Raw genomic sequence first — 22885 nt, forward strand, 5'->3', positions numbered from 1 at the left:
TTGGTGATACTTTCTTTCATTTTCATGTTTTTGTCCCTTTTTTACTTTTGTGTTCTGTGTCTGCAGTATTGAAAACAATGTATTCTGTTAGAACTGATATTTTTATAATATTGAACTTTTTTGTTAAGAGACCCTATAAATCTCCTTGTGCAATAGCATTATCATTACTGTCCAATGCAACTGTGACTTTATTTAATTTTTACATATGAATCAAATGCAGACATTTTATATATACCAAAAGGCATAAACAGCGTTAAGAAACATATCTTTTAAGCTCAAATTGTTATTATAATTTTTTTAAAAGTTAGTGCAATAACTAATATGATGTGTGCCTTTTAACCCCATTTCATAATATCAATGCATCCCATCCATCACTATATTCTCCTAGCGCATCCCCAATGCCAGCTGAAATAACTGGCGCGTCATATAATTAGGTTGATATATCCAAATCTGAAACTTCAGAGTCATACATTTTAGTGTAATACTATGATACACAAAACACAAGTAAAATAAATATATATATATAAACTCCCATTGTAGTGGATTCCAATCCCTGCTAATATCACAGCCTATAATTTTCAAAAAAGACAAAAAAACAGATTTTAACTAATGTTGATAGTATGATATTTTAACTACCAATCTAGGATATATAAAATTATACTAATCCTGTGTCTAGTTGAACTGAAAGGTATCTTCACTATATGCTCCAACGTTAACTAACTTTAAATGTTCCTATAATAGGAAGGTTAAGGTAGGAAAAATTGCATTAATACTTGGGCAACCAGGGAAGCAAACAATAGTCTACAAGATTGTAACAAGCAGTTATCCAATAATTACCAAAAATTGTAGTCAATTAGGAATATTACTCCTATGAGTACATGAAGGGATATCAGGAATCCTAGGAGGTAAAGGGAAAATAAAAGGGCAGGTCCTAAAAAATACCTCAGTCTGCAGGTAGCATCTCTACCTACTTAACCATAAAATTCAAATTCTGATTGGGTGATACAGATACCTCAGTCTCCAAGTAAACTCACTGGGACCTACTTAACCATAGGGTTTTTAAATCCTAATTGGGTGATAGACAAAAGGATAAAAAAGGAGCAGTGCTAATACACCAAACTAAAAGATATATATAAAAATTAGGGTAGGCGACATACCTTAAAACATAAGGCTCCCTCTAAGCCTTATAAACAACAGGGATAAGTCAAACAGGGGGGATAAAGGTAGCACCAGAAAGTGGCTTTCTCACTTTGGCTTTGAGAAAGACACTTTGGTTTTGAGAAAGCCACTTTGGCTTTGAGAAAGTAACTTAGGTGAAACGCGTTGTGGATATTTTTTTTTTTTTAATTCTTTATTTTGGTAGTGCGCATAGATATTACAGATAGGCTTGATGTGCCCCGAAAGCAATCCCCAAGCATTTTCCACGCTAAACAAGCGGGACTAGTGATTAACAGGCACAATTTTTTTTTTGTTATGTTATAGTCAGCCTAAGGTCAGCTTACACAATAGATTTATATGGTAATAAGGCTTAGTCATAGTCTACACTAGTTGTACAGATGTCGCATGCTAGGGTTTTAGTAGCTGTACAGACATGTTAGGGCCTAGGCATTGTAAATGATGGTCATGCTAGATATTTGTTAGTCACTTTCAGGCAATAAACGGTCGCTTTAATGCTATGGTCAGTCGCTTTAGTGCTCTCATCGGTCACAGAAATAATAGCATACGTCGCGTTAACTGTTGTCACTTTAAACATTTGTCGCTTTGTCATCATACATTTTAGTAGTATCAACAGTCTCTGTAATACTGTCGTTATTATCACCCATGCCAGCCCGGGCTATCCGCTGTGTCCCCACGGGGGGCCGCCATTTTGATGGTCTTGAGACCGTACTCGGGGGGGGAGTCCCACTGCCAACCGGTGCCAGTTCAGCTCGTTTAATGTAATGTAGCGGGGGAGCAGGCGTCTGACCGCTGTTCAGCTCTGCTGTTCTGTGGGTTGCACGCTGGTGTCACAGGGGCTGCAGCTGCTTTATGGCGTGGATGGGCCTTTGGAGGTCTGGGTCAGCCGTGATGGGAGGCTCAGTGTAGTTTTCGTGCGGTCGCTGGGCGGCAGGTTGGACGAAGGGTGAGTGATAGGTCCAGTTTCTTGCAGGGGCACCCTGCATGGCACCCTGCTCGTTCCTTGCAGCCTGCTGTTATCAGGGCACAGGATAATTCTGTCCCCCCTGTGTGGCTGATGTCGGTATGGACGGTTGTTGGGGTAGATGGTAGGGATTTTAATCTCTTGCGTGGCAGTGTCTGGGGGCTTCAGCCGCGGTATCATTCGCTTGCACAGGGAGGGTGCTGATCCTCTTCCTCTCTCTTGTGCACATGGCGGCCGCCATTTTAGGTGCAGCGGTTTCGTCCACTGTGGCTCGAGCAGGCTTTTAGGGTGAGGACCGGGATTACCCCCCCGGTCCATAGGGGGGGGAAACGGGGCCGGATCCGCTCGGGTTCACGCTCTGGGCTGGATGCTGGAGTGCAGGATAGTGGGGCAGCGGCCGTCCGCCCCACTCACCGCCGGAGAAGGCCTCTGCTTGAGACACCAAAAGCCTCTCCGCCAGGGGACTGAAGCCCAGAGAGCCAGCCTCTCCCTGGTTCCAGCAGTCTTTCTGCGTCGGGCGCCGTGGCTGTCGGTCAGTTGGTCCAGAAAAATACATGTTTTGAGTTCACCATAAGGTTTTTGGTGCAGGAGCTCCACTTGCCTGCGACCGTCCAGCTCGGCGGTCCGGCCCCGCCCCGTTGTGGATATTTTAACGGTTTGTTTTATATTGTATTTTAATAAAGGTACTTTGGCCTCTTTCCACTGTGAGTGTGCCATTTTTCTTTTCTATTGTTTTCTACCTGGTATCCTATTTTAAGTTCCAGTGAGGACTACTTCAAAAGAATCTACGGTGGGGATTATACCACTTACGCCTACACATTGAGCAGTTAGTCTGCCCACTTAAATGTGAGTATCAATTCATTATTTTATACTCCCGGGACCTTTTAAACTGTGAGCACTATTGCTGTCTCTTTTATATTTTTTATGATCTTCATACCGATGATACATCTGCCTACCATACCATCCGACTTATCCTATAAGTGGGGATTGTACCACTGTACGCCATTCAGACTAGAGCTAGGTTTAGCTCTATGAATTGTAAGTAGGACCATAGATGTTTTATTTACTTTTAGGTTATTCTGGGATCTTCTGCACCATTAGTTCTCTCTTTCTGTTGCATATCTGCCTGCCAAAAATACTCCGATCTGACCCCATTCCAGAGGAACTACCCTGACTCTTTGATGTTTTATCTTCCATCAAGTTTTTGCATTTGGATTTACACTTGGACTTATATTTGAACTTTCTTTTGCTTTTTATTGTTTGCCCTCATATATATTGTGAGAGGAAAAGTGGTTTGGTAGTTGATGGCGTATATATTAGGCCTGATTTACTGAACAGCAGCCTGAGATTTGAGAGTTAAATTTCCCAGGGAGAGATGTTAGGTTTGCAAGATGTATTACTGGTACTCTGCAAACCACGGTATGGGTCCCTGGGGCGGAGCACTTGGAGAGCAGGGTGGGCCAGTGCTCCAATAGCACCAGCTGCTATGTAACAGTTGAATCAGAACTTTTATTTTGCTTTGTAGTATCACTTATGTCTAATTGCACCTCACCTGTATCTGATCAAGTAGCTAGCAGGCTTTTAAAAAGAAGGGATCAGCATGCTGCAGAGTGAGGGAGAAAAAGCCAGCTAGGAGAGCTGAAGGAGAGTGAAAGAACTATTGTGTTTATTGCAAAGCTCTTTCGTTTTTTTTGAAAATTGGTAAGTGGGAAAGCCACCCAATTCCAGATCATAATTACTCTGTTTAGTAAGTGCTCAAACAAGAGCAAGGAATTTTGTTTTGTTTATTTTACTTTTGAAACACCTGTATATAATTTTCACCAAATAAATCTGAAAACAGTCCTGGACTTTCATTATCCTAGAAGGCTGTGGTTACAAGATCAGTGACAAAGTCCTACCTGTAAAAGAGGTGGTTTGTTACAATATACACAAGTCATATATATATATATATATACCTTTAACCCCTGTTTGACTTATGTTAATTGGGTGATACATATACCTCAGTCTCCAGGTAGAATCACTGGGACCTTATAAACAATAGAGTTAAGTAGGTCATAAGACTTTTACCCTAAGACTGAGGTCTCTGTATCAACCAATTAGAATTTGAACCTTATGGTTAAGTACGTACACCTAGTGCAGGGGAGGTGGGAGAGGGGAAGATCTCTCCATGAGATCAGAGGAGATCATTTTTCAGATTGATGGTTTAAACTTCTAGGATCTAATTTGCTTCTCCTCAATGAGATATGCTGGGTAATGCTATTTTCATTTCAAATGTGTTATGAAAATAAGCCCCTAACCTCATATATACCATATATTGTATAATCCCAGTAACCTGACACCTATCCTTCTATATCTAAATACAGGATTAACCTTCACAGTCCACCATATCTGGAATCCCTTTGGACTCCTTTACCATTTAACTGTACCTTAAATTAACCCTTAAAATAAATATGTCTTTGCATGATTTAACCCTAAAGACACCTGTTAACCCTAACTGCACTTAAATTAACTCCAACTTCTTCTAACCTTCAGAAGTAGTAGCAGATGACCAGAGGAAGAGATATGTGCTGTCAGATCAGGAATTAAATTGGGTAAAGGGAACATTTATTTAGTTTGTGTTACAGGTGGATAAAAATGTACATTGAGCAATAGCATTGAGCATGTTGGGACACTCAATAGATGGATGGATGGATGAATGGATGGATGGATGGATGGGTGGATGGGAAAGCTATCATCATAAAACTTTCTGTAGTAACTAGGATTAACCTGTACTATTTGGCAACATTTGTTTTTCACTAAAGCAAAGAATACAGATGGACAATCCAGAGTATTGGAAAATAATCAGCTGTTAACAACAATTCTTAAAAGAAAGAGAGTGAAGATCTGTGATAGCACTTCCAAATAACTTGAAACATTTCTAAAACAGAAATGTAGTCATTTTCACTGTATGTTGGCTGGTCGATCAATAAAAGGTCCTGAAGTTTGAGAGATTTTAATACTGCCACATCTGTGCAACATCAGCAAAGTGTAGGTATAATCACTTCAGTCCCTGCTTGCTCTGAAAATCTTATAGCTTCAACTTAACTTGATAATATTCCAGCTGGGAATAGAATTTGTGTATCGCAGAGACCTCTATGTCACTGAGGATGTACTCACAGAGATGCTAAATAAAACATGGGTTAAACTCAAACACATCAATAAAGCAGATTGAGAAACATAGAAATTGAAGATATCAGTGAGATTATACTAGCAAATTCCACTGTAATCCACTGTGAGATCTTTATAATAAAGTAATGGCTTTAGCCAGCAAGATGAAATTGGTATACATGTGGCATCTATTTCAGAATGAATATAGCTCATGAGCAGGATAAACCATCAGATTTACTAGTAAGAAAGAGGTAGTGGCACCACATGACTAGTGGTGGAATTTCTAGATCACCGTTTCCCACTCTTTACCATAACCAATGGACTAGAGATTTGAAATACATTTTAGATAGGCCCCCCGGCTCATCAAAGAAATGTAAAGTGCTCTCAAAAGCTTAATCTTATTTTTGTAAACTTTTAATCTCAACTTCATGTGTGTATTTGCTCATATCATAATAATTGCTGCCCTCTTTATTCAGATTTACAGGCACTTTGGGTTAAGCACAACACAACCATCTCTGTACAACTACAGCAAGTAAGTATATCAATTATATATCATATTTCTGGGCTGTAAGGTGGGAAGCATGGACCTGTGGGAGGGGTTTGCCAAACGTTATCATCACACTCTAACAGTATCCCTCATGCATCTCATCTTGGCAGATTCCACCCTCCTTTTCCCTATCTTGACTTTTTTGACACTCTATGGGACCTCTTTATTCAGGCCTTGCTTGGCTTAAATTACACTGTTGGGGCTAGCCACTGACAGCACACACTCATAAATACCCTAATTTGCAGCAGCCATCCTGGCACAATGAATCAGGTTTTCTCTCTCCTCTTCCTTATTGGATATTACAAGGCACAACTGCTGAACAAGCACACTTCTGCATAGGCAAAGAAAGTATCCATCTCATACTGGGATGCAGGGAATGTTTATGCAGATGGTGAGCAGGATTTTATTATCTCTTCAACCAGTCACAGTGATATCAGCTGCAGCATATTTGGTGCTACTTGGCACACCAGGGTGCAGCGGCATGGTGGTAGAAAGCCATTGTTCTTAACGAATCTAAGAGTATGATTGGACTAATGATTTAAGGGTCTTCGGTTCTAATGTGTTAATCCCTGAAACCTTTATTTTACAGCTTTACATTTAGATTCCACTTATGGTCAGAGATTGTTACTGAAATGTTCTACAACCCTCCACACATAAACTTCACCAAACCCCTCCTCAGATTTCTAAACGTCTCTGTCATAGAGAATGGTAGTTCCATGCCACAATATGAAAATGTTTGGTATTAACTGTGTCATAGGAGGTAGAGCTATGTATTGATAACAGTTATATGCCATCATTAATGCTGATATATTGTTTACAATAGTCTGCCATTATTTAACATAACCATAGTACATGTCTGATCTGCATGGATCAGATTCTGAATATACAATGCCCTCCTCTAATATTGTCACCTTTAGTAAATATGAGCAAAGGAAGCTGCTGTGAAAAAGTGTCTTTATTGTTTAAGCTTTTGATGTTGTATTTTTTGAAAAATACACAAAATACCGTATATACTCGAGTATAAGCTGAGGCCCCTAATTTTACCCCCAAAAAGTGGGAAAACGTATTGACTCGAGTATAAGACTAGGGTGGGAAATGCAGCAGCTACTGGTAAATTTCTAAATAAAATTTGATCCTAAAAAATTATATTAATTGAATATTTATTTACAGTGTGTGTATATAATGAATGCAGTGTGTGTATGAGAATGCAGTGAGTGTGTATGAGAATGCAGTGTGTGTGTATGAGTGCAGTGTGTGTGTGTATGAGTGCAGTGTCTGTGTGTATGAGTGCAGTGTGTGTGTATGAGTGCAGTGTGTGTGTGTGTGATGCAGAGTGTGATGCAGAGCCTTGGTGGGGGGTTATTTTTTAATTATTATTTTAATATTGTTTTTTGTTTCATTAATATTTTTTTTATTATTATTATTTTTTATTTTTTATTTTATTATTTTTTTTATTATATTATTATTATTATTATTATTTATATATATTAATTTTTTCGTCCCCCCTCCCTGCTTCCTAGCTGGCCAGGGAAGGGGGCTCTCACTCCCTGGTGGTCCAGTGGCATTGGTAGTTCAGTGGGGGGAGGAGGGGGGCTGGCAGGGAGCACTTACCTCTCCTGCAGCTCCTGTCAGCTCCCTTCTCCTCCACGCCGGTCCGGTCAGCTCCCCTGTCAGCTCATAGTGTAAGTCTCGCGAGAGCCGCACTACGACCCCGCGGCTCTTGCGAGACTTACACTGGGAGCTGACAGAGGTGCTGAATGGACCGGCGCAGAGGAGAAGGGAGCTGACAGGAGCTGCAGGAGAGGTAAGCGCTCGCTGCCAGCCCCCTGTCTGTATTATGGCAATGTAAATTGCCATAATACAGACAGTGACTCGAGTATAAGACGAGTTGGGGTTTTTCAGCACAAAAAATGTCTTATACTCGAGTATATACGGTACTCTACTCTCATGTATATATACAAGGTATATAAAAAAAGATCTTTGTTAAATATATGTGGTATAATTATTTTCACCCTTTAAGAGAATACTTCGTCCTGCCTCCCTTTGACAAGATAACAGTTGTGAGACTTCTCTTATAATGCCTTATGAGGTAGGAGAATACATGGCAAGGGATCTGAGACCATCCCAGAATCTCTCCAGATCCTTTTTACGGCCGATGCTGGTGGACTCTCCACTTTAGTCCACAGCACAGGTTTTCTATGGGGTTCAAGTGAAGGAACTAGGATGGCCATGGCTGGAACTTGATTTTGTGGTCAGTAAACCATTTTTGTGTTTATTTTGATGTATGTTTTGGATCACTGTCCAACTGGAAGATCCAACCACAGCCCATTTAGGGGTTCTAACAGAGGCAATCGGGTGTTAATGAAATATCTGTTGATATTTCATAGAATCCACTATGCCATGTATTCTAACAAAATGCCTAGGTTCATTGGCATTCCATAAGTAACATAGTGGTATCCACTATGTAACCTTATTCTCAGCTTTAGTAACCTTGATAACACTGTAGTTTATGGTCACTGTGCCATATTTAGTCTATTAATTAAAAACAAACAAAAAACAAACAGGAGGATACAAACCAAATCTGAAGGTGGAGCAGGTAGGTTATCCAATATCTACCGAATAGTGTTTACTCACCTTGTAGCTGTTGATGTTGAAGATTTGGTTTTGTCTGGACTTTGCCCTTGCTTGCTGAGAATATTGTGTATGTGAGTAAATTTAGGTCTGTCATTCCGGTCCTTTTGCCAGCAGTCAAGCATTAACTGGTGGAGAGAAGGTGGGCAGTTTATTGGTGCCGGGAGCCGAAAACCATCTTCTATGGCCTTGATGACCTACAATTAAAATAGAACATTAAGTTCAATACAAGTATAATAATGTGATTATTTTTATAAAACCCATAACCATGGAAACATATATGAGGAAGCATGATATAACCAGTGTAGTTGTTTATGAATTTAGAATAAACCAGTAGTTACAGAGAACCATTTGAGTGCCTGGTGGATGTAAAGCAGATTAACAGGTTTAAAAGTCCATGTTTCATTGGAATCTATGTCTCTTAATGCTAAAATTACAAATTGATCTAGGGTGCTTTTGTCACTTCCTGTTCCTGGTTGCGGATCATTTCTGGCAATGGCTTCTGGTATCCAGTACTCTTTTTACAATTCTTGTTTAGTTTTTCTTGGTTTTTCTGTTTTTCTATTCCATGTCTGGTTTTCTTCATGCTGGGTTTTCTGGGTTCATTCCTGTATTCTGTTCCTGGAATTCCCAGTTTCTTGGATTCCTTCAAATGTTTGGTTTTTGTTGCCACACCCATTCCTTTACCATTAATCCTTTTGTTTCAGTTGGTTCCTGCAGGCAGTTGCTACAAGTCCTCTGCCCTTTTCTTGCATGTAAGTGCTGTGTGTGTTTTATTATTGTTTATTTAGTCATGCATATCTAGGTAGATAGGACTCACCTTAATTGGAGGACTTTGACCAGGTGGGGGGCTGCATACCTCTTGGCCATGTATGTATGTCTAAACCTCCAATGTTTTACATATATAGTACTTAGTTCAGTCTCCTCTTGTTTTGCCTTGTATCAATTGTCTTGTTTTATTTTGTCTTCTTGTATTCCCAGTTCATGTACAGTCCTGTCCTGCCCTGTTCTTGTTTTCCTCATGTCTTGTGTACATGTTCTGGGTTCTGCTTTCTGTCCTGCTCGGGTTCTGGGTTCTTCTAGGTTTGTCTTGCTTTCTTGTTTGGTGACTATTCTAGTCTTACCTTGTTTCTGTACTGGATACATGTCTGCTGCAGAGCCTCCGTATCCAGTTCCTGGGAGGTCTGCATATTGTCATCTGGCACCTGGGATCCACAGTAGCTGCATCAGGCTCCTGGTATGTGGCCGCACAAATGCTGGTGCTCAACACCAGGGGGCATGCGGTTACCCTGCACCAGGCCCTGATAATCCATTTCCACACAGTGACTCCTAATATCAAGATCAGGCATACTGGGTCCCGGTCATCGGACCGCCACCCCTGACAGCTTTAAATACAGCTGCATTTTTTATAAAAAATTAATTACAAATCCAGTCTCACTCTTGCAAATAGGGAATTGCATTAATTGACTGGTGATGTCAAACACAAGGGAACAATATATTGCACAACCTTAATCTATTGTCTTCTATTTAAGAACTATATAAATGTATTATGTGCTCACATCTTGATTTGACATGTCCCAGTACGGTCTTTCTCCATATGACATGACCTCCCACATAACGATTCCAAAGCTCCAGACATCACTGGCCGTGCTGTAACGATGGTACTGGATTGCCTCTGGAGCTGTCCATAAGACAGTGCTCTTCCCACCCTGCAGTTGCACAAAACAAAATGTTTTTGGTAAAACAAACAAAACAAAATGTACTTTGGTATGAATATATGAGAGCAGCAAAACGACAAAGCTTTGTGTAGTTAACACCAGTAAAACACTTTGTTTTGTTTCATTACATGTGTGATATTCTTCCCAAGTATTCACTTTGGTAGCATATATGCTAATACTGGAACAGATACCATTATTCTATTTACTAGAGCCTGACAAACCGTTTATTTGGCAGTGCAGGGAAGTTACACTGACATTGTTATTAACAAACTTGTATAATTAGCTACAACTTAGATTACATTCTACAATGGACATAGACTTTATTAAGTTTTGTGATTTGGAGTTCTATCCAGGGTGCCAAAAGAAGAGATGATTGTTGGAAAAAAATATTATTGATGGCTAGGGGGCAGCCATTAAATGGAGATTTTATTCACAGATCAAGTGAGAAGTGACTAAAAGAGTGAAAAAAGAAGAAGGTGTAAAAAAATCTATCCTTTCAGGATTCTTCCAAACATTTTCACCTTTAGCTATCTAGGGAGACAGGCCGGGAGATTGCGATTGCCTGCTTTTTACCTTGCTGTGCCTGTGTCATTGATAGTGTGAGACTGATTAGGTTTAGGTTACTGCTGTAACTACCTAACTACTGACAGTTTTACTTAGAACTCTGAGTTGGAGAAAGCCTGGATCATTGATCCTATTTATAGTTACATTTTCTCAATTGATCTATGAATCAAATATTTTTGCGCTCTTTTGGTTCATCCAAACAGCTTTTTTATGAAACTATTAGATGGGTGAAATGTGTCTAAAATTAAACGCCACATGGTTGAATCCTGATTCAACCAACCCCTCCTTTTTTTTTTTGTACGAACTAAATATATTTTACCATACATAAGTCTAATGTATATAGTCATGAAAACAGATGAACCTGCACTAGATCAATGCACATAATATGAATAACAAACACAAGATAAAAATGTAAGCCAATCAAAACTAAATATCAGCAATGTTTATGAATACTTTATAAAATTAAAAACTGTATATGGTAATCAAAAATGCATTCAAAGATGCCAGATGGAGTAACAAATTAAATCATTTTGAAATATTCACTATGGTGAATGGGGAAGAGCCACAAACGATCATATTGTGTTAAATTTACATAGATAGCAATCTAGGGTCTTTAACTATGCATTCTCAAGACTTCCTAAGTGAATATTTTATATTTCATCATTCAATCTTGCCTATATGTGTTCTTTATGTATTCATACATATTGTGAGGTATTGTTTGGTTTAACAGTGTATCCTGTTTTTAATCTTGCATTTCTGGTTAATTTTATTTATTCCATTTACCTAGTACACAAGCCACACTAATTATACACATACGCCCTGTATGTAGTGATGTCCCGAACAGTTCGCCGGGAACCGTTCGCTGGCAAACATAGTGTGTTCGTGGTCGCGAACACGCGCAATGTTCGGTCCGACCCCTATTCATCATGGAGGTGGGAGGGTCTGGGAGGGTCTGGGAGGGAGGGTGCTGCTGCTGATTGGCTGAAATGTGTCTGCTGACTGTGAGGTACAGGGTCAAAGTTTACTCAATGATGACGAATAGGGGGCGGACCAAACATTGCGCGTGTTCGCAGTCGCGAACACGGTATGTTCGCCGGCGAATGGTTCCTGGCGAACTGTTCGGGACATCACTACCTGTATGTCTTACTTATGTTTATTCTATTTAAATGTTCCTTCAAATCATATCTCAGCATATGAGCAAGTATCCATAAGCTGATTGCAAAACATATAAGGGTTTCCTGTCCTCTGTCTTGACATATTTGTTTCTTTTCGCATAATACGATTATTATTTATTGCTTTTTTAAAATCATATCCAATGTGACGTCATGATCAAAATTTTCCAGAGTGATGAAGAGTCCCAATGCCGCACTGGTTACTCTACCAACTTTTGATTCAGTCATTCATTTTTTCTGCTCCACAAATTAATATTGCTCCATATGGTATGAAACTAACTAAATGTAGACTAAATAGACTGTATTAATTATTAAATATAACTGCATACTTGGACTGCCTTGAAAAGAGCTTCATATGATAATCAAGCTATGTATCATTGTATGATTGTTTTCTTGTCCACAGCATTTGATAAATTACAAACTTTGCATTCAATAGCTACAGTAATATTTACATTGTGTAAAAAGTAGCTCTTAAATTCTTCTTACATTTGCATTCCGTACCATGGTGGAAAACACTGTGTCAAGTTTGTCATCCTGCACATGTCGAAAGCCAGATATTTTACAGACCAGGTTAGAGTTCACCAATACTCTATGTGCAGCAAGGCACTTGTGAATATAGCTCATCTCTGTCAGATACTTCATTCCAGAGGCAATACCACTCAACATTCCTATAAGTTGGGGCACTGTAAATTGGCCTTCGTGTTTCTGCAAAATAAGAAATAATCATGAGCATCATCAAATTTTATTTATTTTATGTATGATTAGAGTTTTATTAATGATGTATTTTTTTCAACGTATTATATCTTGTATTTTATTTATCTAAAATAAATAAAATATATATATATAAATGAAATACTAGATATAATACAATGAAAAAAATACATAATCAATAAAACTTATTGACTATAATATAAACCAACAAAGAAGGCAAACATGAACAAACACTTTATGGACATCACCCAGTGGTACCCTTTGCACAGAAGCACATTATTAGTGAATTATGTATAAACTTACATGGGCATCAATTACCAATGTTTGTCCACAGAGTGTGCTGTTTGGCTGGGGGAAACTTAGTCCATATGAGCTGAAGTGCCACCAGTACAATTATAGGCTTAATATTTTTACATGTTCTGTTTACACTGGCAAATAAACACACTGCTATTGTTGACACTTGAAACAAAAATCAAGCCCAAACTACCCCAAATAAAATTACAAAATAAAATAGGCTGCAATCATGCTAATGCTATTGGGTTTTCCTCACATTCACACAGACACAGAAGATTGTACATTCAATTTTGTCTCCTGTCATAAACAGCTCTCTGATGTTTTGATTTTATTTGGCGTGCTCCAATCTCCTATTTTCCCTAGACTTTGAGTGTTTTTCTATCCACAATCATGCTTTTGTGCTACATAATTTCCCCGTGTTTTGTATGTGATAAAGAGACAGGAGTTTGAATTCCATTGACAAAAATGTAGCCCATGGAACAGCGCAGTCAGGGGAGTGGGCCTTGACAGAGCCAGGAGTAGGCAGGGGAGTAACCAGTTAAAGGGGTGTGGTTATTGGTAAATGGGGGTTGGACTATAGGAGTATATTAAGCGGCCATTTTATGTCCAAGGGACATTTTAACTAAACTGACACTTACCTGGTAATTGTTTTTGGCAGGTCTGTGTTGGTTTTTTCTTTTGTCTTGCAGATCATGGCATCAATGGAAGAAATCCTGGAGGGAGTGAGAGCTGCTGTGCGGGATAGAGGACTGGCCTGGCTTCACGAACAACTGGGGGCTCAGGGTCCCCCCCCTACAACCCCTGCGGCGGCTGCACGGCGTTCCATGAGGAGGGCGAGACCGCCCCAGCGGCTGAGCCCGGGCATGGAGCCTGAAGTCGGCAGACGGAGGAGCCCGTCAGCGGAGTCTGTTGGGGCCCTGGATGAGGTAGCGGGCCCCAGCGGAGTGGATGTACCGCGGCCGGCATCGTCGGTCCGACGCGGTGCTGGCCGGGCGCGGGCAGCAGCTAGGCCGAGGCCTACCACGCGGTGTGCGCCCCGCCGGGAGGCGGCAGGCGGGACGGTTGCGGCTGGAGCCAGGACCCAGAGCAGATCGGATGGTGGAAGCAGTGAGCGGTTGCGGCCCGGTGAGTCAGGGAATGGCGCTGGGGCTGGGCAGCGGGCGGGGGGCAGAGCGGAGGCCTCTAATGATCAGGCGGTCCCCCTGATGGCAGGGGGAGCCCCTGGGCAACGGGACGCATCGGGGGCGGCCTCTAGTGGGGCCAGGTTCAGCACAAGGGACGCAGACGGCGGGTCCGCTCAGCCAGGTACATTGGGGCCGGCAGGGCCCGCGGCTTTAGCAGACAGAAAACGCCAGGATAGACAGGCGGAATCCCCAGTTCGCAAGGCGGCCCAAAAGGGGCCAGGTTCAGCAGGTCGGGATAGCTCCCAGGACTCAGCTCAGGGCATGGAGACAGGACGGGCTGGGAGAGAGCGGGAGGGCCGCAGGGGCGGCTCCCGGGGACCGAGGGGTCTCTCGCGGAGCCCTAGGCCGCATCGCAGCAGGGAGCAGCACGGCGTCAGTGCCAGGCATGACAGGAGGCAGGCTGACGGGTGGAGGGGTAGAGAGAGGAGCAGGTCTGCAAGCAGGTTTAGCAGAAGGAGATCGGCCTCAAGGGACCGGAGGTGGAGGCAGCGGCGCAGTGCGTCTGGGTCCTCAGGCAGGAGCTCGCCAGGTCAGCGGCGCAGTGCTTACGGCCGGGAGGGCCAGGCAGGGAGTCGGGATATGGGGCGGAACTACAGGCATGAACAGAAGGATGTTGGGCGGGTATGTGATCATGTGGACACACTACCCAGGTGTCGTTCTCCTTGCAGGTCTCGCAGCACTACACCCGCGGTCCTGAGGCAGGGCCAGGCGGACGGGAGTCGGCGCCAATTGGATGCTCCGGAGCCAAGCATGGCGGACGGAAGGGAAACGAACCCACAGCCTTCTGCGGCTTCGGGCTCAGGCGGTGAGTCAACTGTTACACCACACGCAGGAACACTATTGAATTGCTTAAAATCTTTCTTAGATTCATGGGCGGGTGGGGAAATGGCTTCACCTCAGTTTGGGAGAGTGTGGACGTGTGAGAAAGGCCAGGGGTTACAAGGTAGGGCCGTGGGCCCAACGCTGGATAGCGAAGTGGGGTTATCGGGGTCCGAAACTAGTAAGGAGTCGGGGGACAAGGTAGGTATTGGGGGCGAAATTACCGACGCTGCGCGGCAAAACGTGCACGTGTCTTTTTCGGGCCCATTAGGTTGTCATCTGAAAATGGACATCAAGGAAAAAATTTGGAAGGGTGAGTTTGTGGAGGTTTTTTCCTTGCTCCCGCTGGAGGAGTTCTTAGACATGAAGGAGGAGGACAAGAAGGACGCAAAGAAAGAGGAGGAGGAGAAAAAGCGTAGGTATCGGAAGATTCCTAAAACGTTTGGGAACTGGCTGCGGGCCTTCTGTATCCTGGCCAGCGTGATAGGGGAAAAGTCGCCGGATAAATGCTCCCAATTGTTTTGCTACCTAGATGGGATTGGGGAAGCGTACCGGACCTATGGCGGGGTCGCCTGGTGGCGGTACGACGAGCAGTTTCGCCAGAGGTTAGCGGCGAATCCCAGCATGCGGTGGGATCAAATGGACCTTCCCCTCTGGATGCGGCTCATGATGGCGCAAAAGGCTGCGCCCTTTCAAGGGACGGCCGGTGCGGCCCCTGGGGGACCTGCATCGGCCGGGCAAAAGAAAGGCTTCTGTTGGCTCTTTAACGAGGGCCAATGTAAGTGGGGTGCGTCGTGCCGGTTTAAGCACGAGTGCTCAGGTTGTGGGGGTGCACACGGAGCCAGCCGGTGTTTTAAGCGAGGTAAGTCTGCACCAGGAGCGGGAGCCGTTGGAGCGTCGGCCCCCTCCGCTGCCGCGGGGGGCAACCCCGGTGAAAGTAGGCGAGATGCTGCCGTGGCTAAAACAGTACGGTAACCGTCAGGACGCTGAATTCTTATGGCACGGCTTTACGGAGGGTTTTTCAATACCGTTTCAGAGTAGGGATGTGGGGAGGTTATGCAGTAATCTCAAGTCGGTGGGTGAACACCCGGGAGTTGTGAGGGACAAGTTGCTGAAGGAGGTGCAACTGGGTAGGATGGCTGGGCCGTTCGAGGCTCCGCCGCTGCCTGACTTGAGGGTATCCCCGCTGGGGGTAGTCCCCAAGAAGGAGGCGGGTAAGTTTAGGTTGATTCATCATTTATCGTTCCCGAAAGGGGCGTCGGTAAATGATGATATCGATGAGGCCCTGTGCTCCGTATCGTATGCATCATTCGACCATGCTGTCGAGTTGGTTCGGAGAGCAGGGCGAGGGGCTTTGATGGCGAAGGTGGATGTGGAGGCAGCATTCCGGCTCCTTCCTATCCACCCAGACTGTCACCATTTGTTAGGGTGCCTTTTTGAGGGTAAGTTTTTCGTGGACCTGTGCCTACCCATGGGTTGCTCCATCTCGTGTGCGTATTTTGAAAAGTTTAGCACGTTCCTGGAGTGGGTAGTGCGCAGGGAATCGGGCGGGGGTACGGTGGTCCATTACTTGGACGACTTTCTGTGTGTGGGCCCGGCTGGGTCCGACAGATGTGCCCAAATACTGCGGGTGTTCCAGAGGTTAGCCCAACAGTTTGGGATTCCTCTGGCCGAGGACAAGACAGTGGGCCCGACCGAGTGTCTGAGTTTTTTAGGGCTGGAAATCGACTCGGTCGTGGGGGAATGTAGGCTGCCGGAAGAGAAGTTGAGGGCGCTCCGCCAGCAGGTGCACGCGATAAAGGGCGCTAGGAAAGTCACGCTGCGGGGACTGCAGTCCTTGCTCGGCAGCCTTAATTTCGCTTGTAAGGTGATCCCTATGGGAAGAGTTTTTTGTAGATTGCTGGCTAGGGCTACCTGTGGGGTCCGTCTGCCGAGTCATTACATCAGGGTGTCGGTAGGTATGAGAGAGGACTTGGACATATGGGACCGCTTCCTCACTGAGTTTAACGGACGGGTGTTTTTCAGGGATGTGATGAAGGCATCTGGCGAAGCCGGGCTGTTTACGGACGCCTCGGGGAGCGTTGGCTTTGGGGCTTACCTTGGGGGCAAGTGGTGTGCCGAGGTTTGGCCTGAGGCTTGGTCCGAGAGCCCCTTGATTCGGAACCTCGCCTTTTTGGAGCTTTTTCCAGTTGTAGTAGCGGTGTCACTATGGGGCGAGGAGCTCAGGGACAAGAAAGTTATCTTTCACTCTGATAATATGGCAGTGGTGCAGGTAATTAACAGTCTATCGGCTTCGTCCCTGCCAGTGGTTAGGTTGTTACGGCAGCTAGTGCTATTGTGTATGTCTTGGAACATTGTCTTCCGGGCGCGGCACGTGCCGGGCCTGCTGAATGTGGTCGCTGACGCTCTGTCTCGTTCACAGTGGGTGCGGTTCCGGGAAGCAGCGCCGGACGCACAAGCGACAGGGCAAGCATGCCCGGAGGAGATGTGGCGGCTCGGGACGTTGTGCTTGGGCGATACATAAGGAGCTCACTGGCGCCGGGGACTTGGACCGCTTATACTAAGGTTTGGTGTGAATGGGAGGAAATGTTGTCCCAGGCGGGAGCAGGCGATTCTGCAGCGGGTAGGTTGGACACGCTGTTGTGGCTTCTTTGCAGGTTGGTGGCAGGTGGGTCATCCCCTTCTAGGGTGGAACGCTACATGTCTGCGTTAGCCTTCCTGTTCAAGTTTAACGGGTGGGAAGACCTGACCAAACATTTCTTGGTAAAGCAAACTTTGAAGGGTTTCAAGAAGGGCAGGAGGTCTGTGGATACGAGGAGGCCTGTGTCCTTTGCCACCCTTCAAGGGTTGGTGGGGTTGTTGAACGAATTGTGTAGTTCGGCATTTGAAGTAACTTTGTTCTCTGTGGCTTTCGTGTGGGCTTTCTTTGGGGCTTTTCGTATTGGCGAATTGGTGAGCGCCAATAGGTCGGGGGCATCGGGCCTCCGGTATGAGGATGTGGCTATAGAACAGGACAAGGTTGTGATTTGGCTCCGGCGCTCGAAGACGGACGTCTTCGGAAAAGGTAAGGATGTTGTCCTGTCCTCACTTCCAGGGTCCCCGGTGTGCCCGGTTGCGTGTGGGGACGTGTTTTTACGGGTTCGCCCGCAGGTTGGTGGTTGCTTCCTGATTCATGAGGATGGGAAGGCGCTGTCGCGCTTTCAGTTCTTGCGAGTCTTCCGCATGGGGTTGACGAGATTGGGCTTGCAGCCCGGACAATTTGGTACGCACTCCTTCCGTATCGGGGCTGCGACTGAGGCGGCGCGGCTTGGGCTGGGGGAGGAGCGGATAAAGCAGATTGGGAGATGGGAATCCATCAGGTTCCGTGCATATGTAAGGCCGGAAAGGTTGGTGTGAATGGAATGTTGTGGATGTGGGAAAAGGGTGCTCTGCCGGTTAACTGAATTTGTTTCCTTTCAGGCTTGGTCGCTTGGCTGGTGGGTCACTCGTTCGTCTACTGGGCGGAGAAGAGGGCCGCAGTTCGGAGACAAGGCACACAACTGGGTTTTCTTCTGGACACAGTGGACCTGCGGTGGTTTGGTTTTAGGGGTTTCAGCTGGCAGAGTATAAGTGGTGAAATTTTTGGGATGTTGTCCAAGGGGTTTGCCCCGGATATATTGTTGATTCACGGTGGGGGCAATGACTTAGGTTTGGTCCCCCAGAAGGTGTTGGTCAGGAGAATGAAGAGGGACCTGGACAGGGTGAGGGCTCTGGTCCCTGGAGTTACAATAGTTTGGTCTGAAATGGTGCCGCGGTTGAACTGGAGGCATGCCAGGGACCCGGCGGCTGTGGCACGTTGCCGTGGTAAAGTAAATAAGGCCATGTCTGTCTATATTAGGAGACTAGGGGGGGTCCCAGTGAGGCACTTGGAGTTGGAGGGCGGGTTGCCCGGTTATTTTAGGCGGGATGGTGTGCACCTGTCTGATGTGGGGTGTGATCTACTAAACTTAGGATTCCAGGAGGGTATTTCCAAAGCCCTATTTATGTGTGGTGGGGGTCGCTCGAGACATTAAGGGGTCAAGTCTCTTGCTATGGCGGGATAGGGCTTGGGTAATTGGAAGGTAGGAGGAGTATAAATTGGTTAGGCTGGATTAAACTGGAGTGTGAAATGGTTTGTGGGTTCGAGCTCATCGGTGGCTCCGAACCAGGTGGTGTAGGGGGGTCTCGGTACACCCCTACAGTTTAAAAAGTTATGGATATGGGGCCTCTTTGGTAGGCCATATGTTATGTGTTAATTGGTTATTTATAATGTTATTTATTGTTATTGGCGGGGTCATTGCCGGGGGTAATTTATGTACGGTGGGGGGTGGAGGTATATTTACTTTTGTGGCAATGACCCCAATTTGTTATCTTGTTTATAATAATAAATAAAGCTGTGGACTTTTTTATTCCAACAGAAATACGGTGTCTGTAAGTTATTGGGGGGTTTGGGGTAAACAGCGCACCTGCCGAATAATCGACTGTGCGCATGTCATGTAGCCCATGGAACAGCGCAGTCAGGGGAGTGGGCCTTGACAGAGCCAGGAGTAGGCAGGGGAGTAACCAGTTAAAGGGGTGTGGTTATTGGTAAATGGGGGTTGGACTATAGGAGTATATTAAGCGGCCATTTTATGTCCAAGGGACATTTTAACTAAACTGACACTTACCTGGTAATTGTCCCTCCCACCCTCCCTATTTATTTGGAGTTCCCGTTTGGTCACAGCGGCGGGATAGGGCTTGGGTAATTGGAAGGTAGGAGGAGTATAAATTGGTTAGGCTGGATTAAACTGGAGTGTGAAATGGTTTGTGGGTTCGAGCTCATCGGTGGCTCCGAACCAGGTGGTGTAGGGGGGTCTCGGTACACCCCTACAGTTTAAAAAGTTATGGATATGGGGCCTCTTTGGTAGGCCATATGTTATGTGTTAATTGGTTATTTATAATGTTATTTATTGTTATTGGCGGGGTCATTGCCGGGGGTAATTTATGTACGGTGGGGGGTGGAGGTATATTTACTTTTGTGGCAATGACCCCAATTTGTTATCTTGTTTATAATAATAAATAAAGCTGTGGACTTTTTTATTCCAACAGAAATACGGTGTCTGTAAGTTATTGGGGGGTTTGGGGTAAACAGCGCACCTGCCGAATAATCGACTGTGCGCATGTCATGTAATAATGCAACGGTCTGAAGTTATGCACAAATAAGCACTGTAATAGCTGTGTGTTTTGAGTGGACTACAGGTCTTAATGAATTTTAGTCATAACAGTCGAGAGCAAATTAAGATAGTCAGTTGTGCTTTTTCTTTAATTGTACATAAGTGGAGAGGCTAATATACATGCATTAAAAACAGGTGGCAACAGTTCAAAGAGAAAAAGCAAACATTGAGTTAATTGACCTGGAATTATCAATACACACACACAAACATATATATATATATATATATATATATATATATATAATTTCAGGTAACTTCAGGTTTATATATATATAATTTCAGGTAACATGATCCATGCAAGCATATTCCATATTATTGTATACATTAGCTGCAAACAATACGGGTTCATACCCAGTCTGCCCAAGATTAGTAGGAATTATATTCCCAAAAGTGACTCTTATGCTAACATAAAAACAAACCGTAAGACTAAAACCCTTGTGCAATATAAAAGATTGAAAAAATAAAGCAGTCAAGGTAAAAGGACTTCTTTAAAGCAACATTTTGGATCAATATCTGAGGTCAGTTTTGATAATTATTATTATTGGTATTTATATAGCGCCAACTTATTCTTTACAATATTATGAAAGCAGGTAATTTAACAATAAATGAGACGATTACAATAATAATTAACAATAATAATGGCTCAGACATTGAGACGAAATGTTGCTGTACCTGTTTCTGAAATTTAGCTCTTTTGTATACCACCATGCGTGCCCATAGAAACATAGAAACATAGAAACATAGAAACATAGAATGTGACGGCAGATAAGAACCATTCGGCCCATCTAGTCTGCCCAGTTTTCTAAATACTTTCATTAGTCCCTGGCCTTATCTTATAGTTAGGATAGCCTTATGCCTATCCCACGCATGCTTAAACTCCTTTACTGTGTTAACCTCTACCACTTCAGCTGGAAGGCTATTCCATGCATCCACTACCCTCTCAGTAAAGTAATACTTCCTGATATTATTTTTAAACCTTTGTCCCTCTAATTTAAGACTATGTCCTCTTGTTGTGGTAGTTTTTCTTCTTTTAAATATAGTCTCCTCCTTTACTGTGTTGATTCCCTTTATGTATTTAAATGTTTCTATCATATCCCCCCTGTCTCGTCTTTCCTCCAAGCTATACATGTTAAGATCCTTTAACCTTTCCTGGTAAGTTTTATCCTGCAATCCATGAACCAGTTTAGTAGCCCTTCTTTGAACTCTCTCTAAGGTATCAATATCCTTCTGAAGATAGGGTCTCCAGTACTGTGTACAGTACTCCAAGTGAGGTCTCACCAGTGTTCTGTACAATGGCATGAGCACTTCCCTCTTTCTACTGCTAATACCTCTCCCTATACAACCAAGCATTCTGCTAGCATTTCCTGCTGCTCTATTACATTGTCTGCCTACCTTTAAGTCATCAGAAATAATCACCCCTAAATCCCTTTCCTCAGATGTTGAGGTTAGGACTCTATCAAATATTTTGTACTCTACCCAGGTTTTCTATGTCTGTTGAATTGCTGGGAAAGCGCCTCTGTCAACTTGGTGACCCTAAGTGGACTCTATCCATGTTCAGCATTGTTGCGTCAAATTTGGTAAACTACAGAGTGCTGTTTTGGCTCCTACTGGCCACACCCGCATTTATTTTTTAAATTTCATCTGCCATACAGTATGGAATTAGAAAAATAATCTGCCCATTAAAATAACACGCAGATCGAGTAATATTGATATCCTTATGTGTAAATTAAAGAGATTGTCTACACCTACCCTTAAGAAAGAATCCAGGACCCCATTCCCCATGTATTCCATTACAGTCATCATTGTATTGCCTGTGAATAGTCAAAGTAATACGATAATTAATAACACAAGACAATAGCAAACATGTCTCTCACAATGTGCTTTTCCACTAAATGTATCTGTTCTGAAGGGATGGCCCCACATCAAGTGAAAGGGATCAAAAAATATAGTCAGTATAAAATGGATGGAGTAAACCCTGACCCTAGGAATTCACTGTCAACGTCTTATCAAAATCTGAACAGTTGTAAAATCACCACATGACAGTTTTAAACCCTCACTTAGTGTCTCTCCAACTGATATTCAGGCAATTCATAACATATAGGCTAGAGGGGATTAGTAAATAAATCCCAGTTGACACACAAAAGATAGACCTTCTAGAACTATAAAAAAAAAAAAAAAAAGACAATAAACGCTCTAAAACCTAAATACAATAATTGTATTTGTTAAAATGTATGTTTATATTTTTCATACAGTATTACCAATTATTTTAACCCCTATTCTTCTATATAAGTCTGGAGAGTAAAGTTACGTTATACTGGAGTTTTCTGAGTAATGGTGGATTGAGACCCACCAGGTCTGCTCTTATCATATGAGTAGAACTTTGGACGTTTGTTTGCTTAGTCTGTAACACGGTGTGCACTATGTATATTTATTTTTTATTTTTCATGTAATGTGAAAGAGGTGTCTTTCTGGCTGCAAATAAACATTTTCTTATTTAAGTTTTTCCTTCAAAGGGCTCTGATAAATAATTGTGTACCAATTCATGTATATGTATGAGATCAGAATTCTTCCATCATAGATTACTATAAAAATTTAAAAAAATAATCTAAATCGACTGTAAGATCTTATATTAGAGAAGCTAAGAAAATGTTTTGGAGGATGGAAGTATCTTCTTAGAAGTTCAGCTGTATATTTTCTAACTAATGCTGATCAGTGGGGATTTTTTTT

General features: G+C 43.4%; 1 protein-coding gene across 1 annotated transcript in view; it reads right to left on the minus strand.

The window, feature by feature from the left end:
* The window catches only part of EPHA10 (EPH receptor A10), a 568155-nt gene that overhangs the window by 19167 nt on the left and 526103 nt on the right, over window positions 1–22885 (minus strand). The window contains exons 12-15 of the mRNA XM_063454942.1: window positions 21908–21969; window positions 12406–12624; window positions 10025–10174; window positions 8469–8662 (exon numbers count right to left, since the gene is read on the minus strand). Of these exons, the coding sequence (XP_063311012.1) occupies window positions 8469–8662; window positions 10025–10174; window positions 12406–12624; window positions 21908–21969 (625 nt within the window). The remainder of the gene's footprint in view (window positions 1–8468; window positions 8663–10024; window positions 10175–12405; window positions 12625–21907; window positions 21970–22885) is intronic.

The sequence above is a fragment of the Pelobates fuscus genome, chromosome 1 (genome assembly GCF_036172605.1).
Source record: "Pelobates fuscus isolate aPelFus1 chromosome 1, aPelFus1.pri, whole genome shotgun sequence".
NCBI lineage: Eukaryota > Metazoa > Chordata > Amphibia > Anura > Pelobatidae > Pelobates > Pelobates fuscus.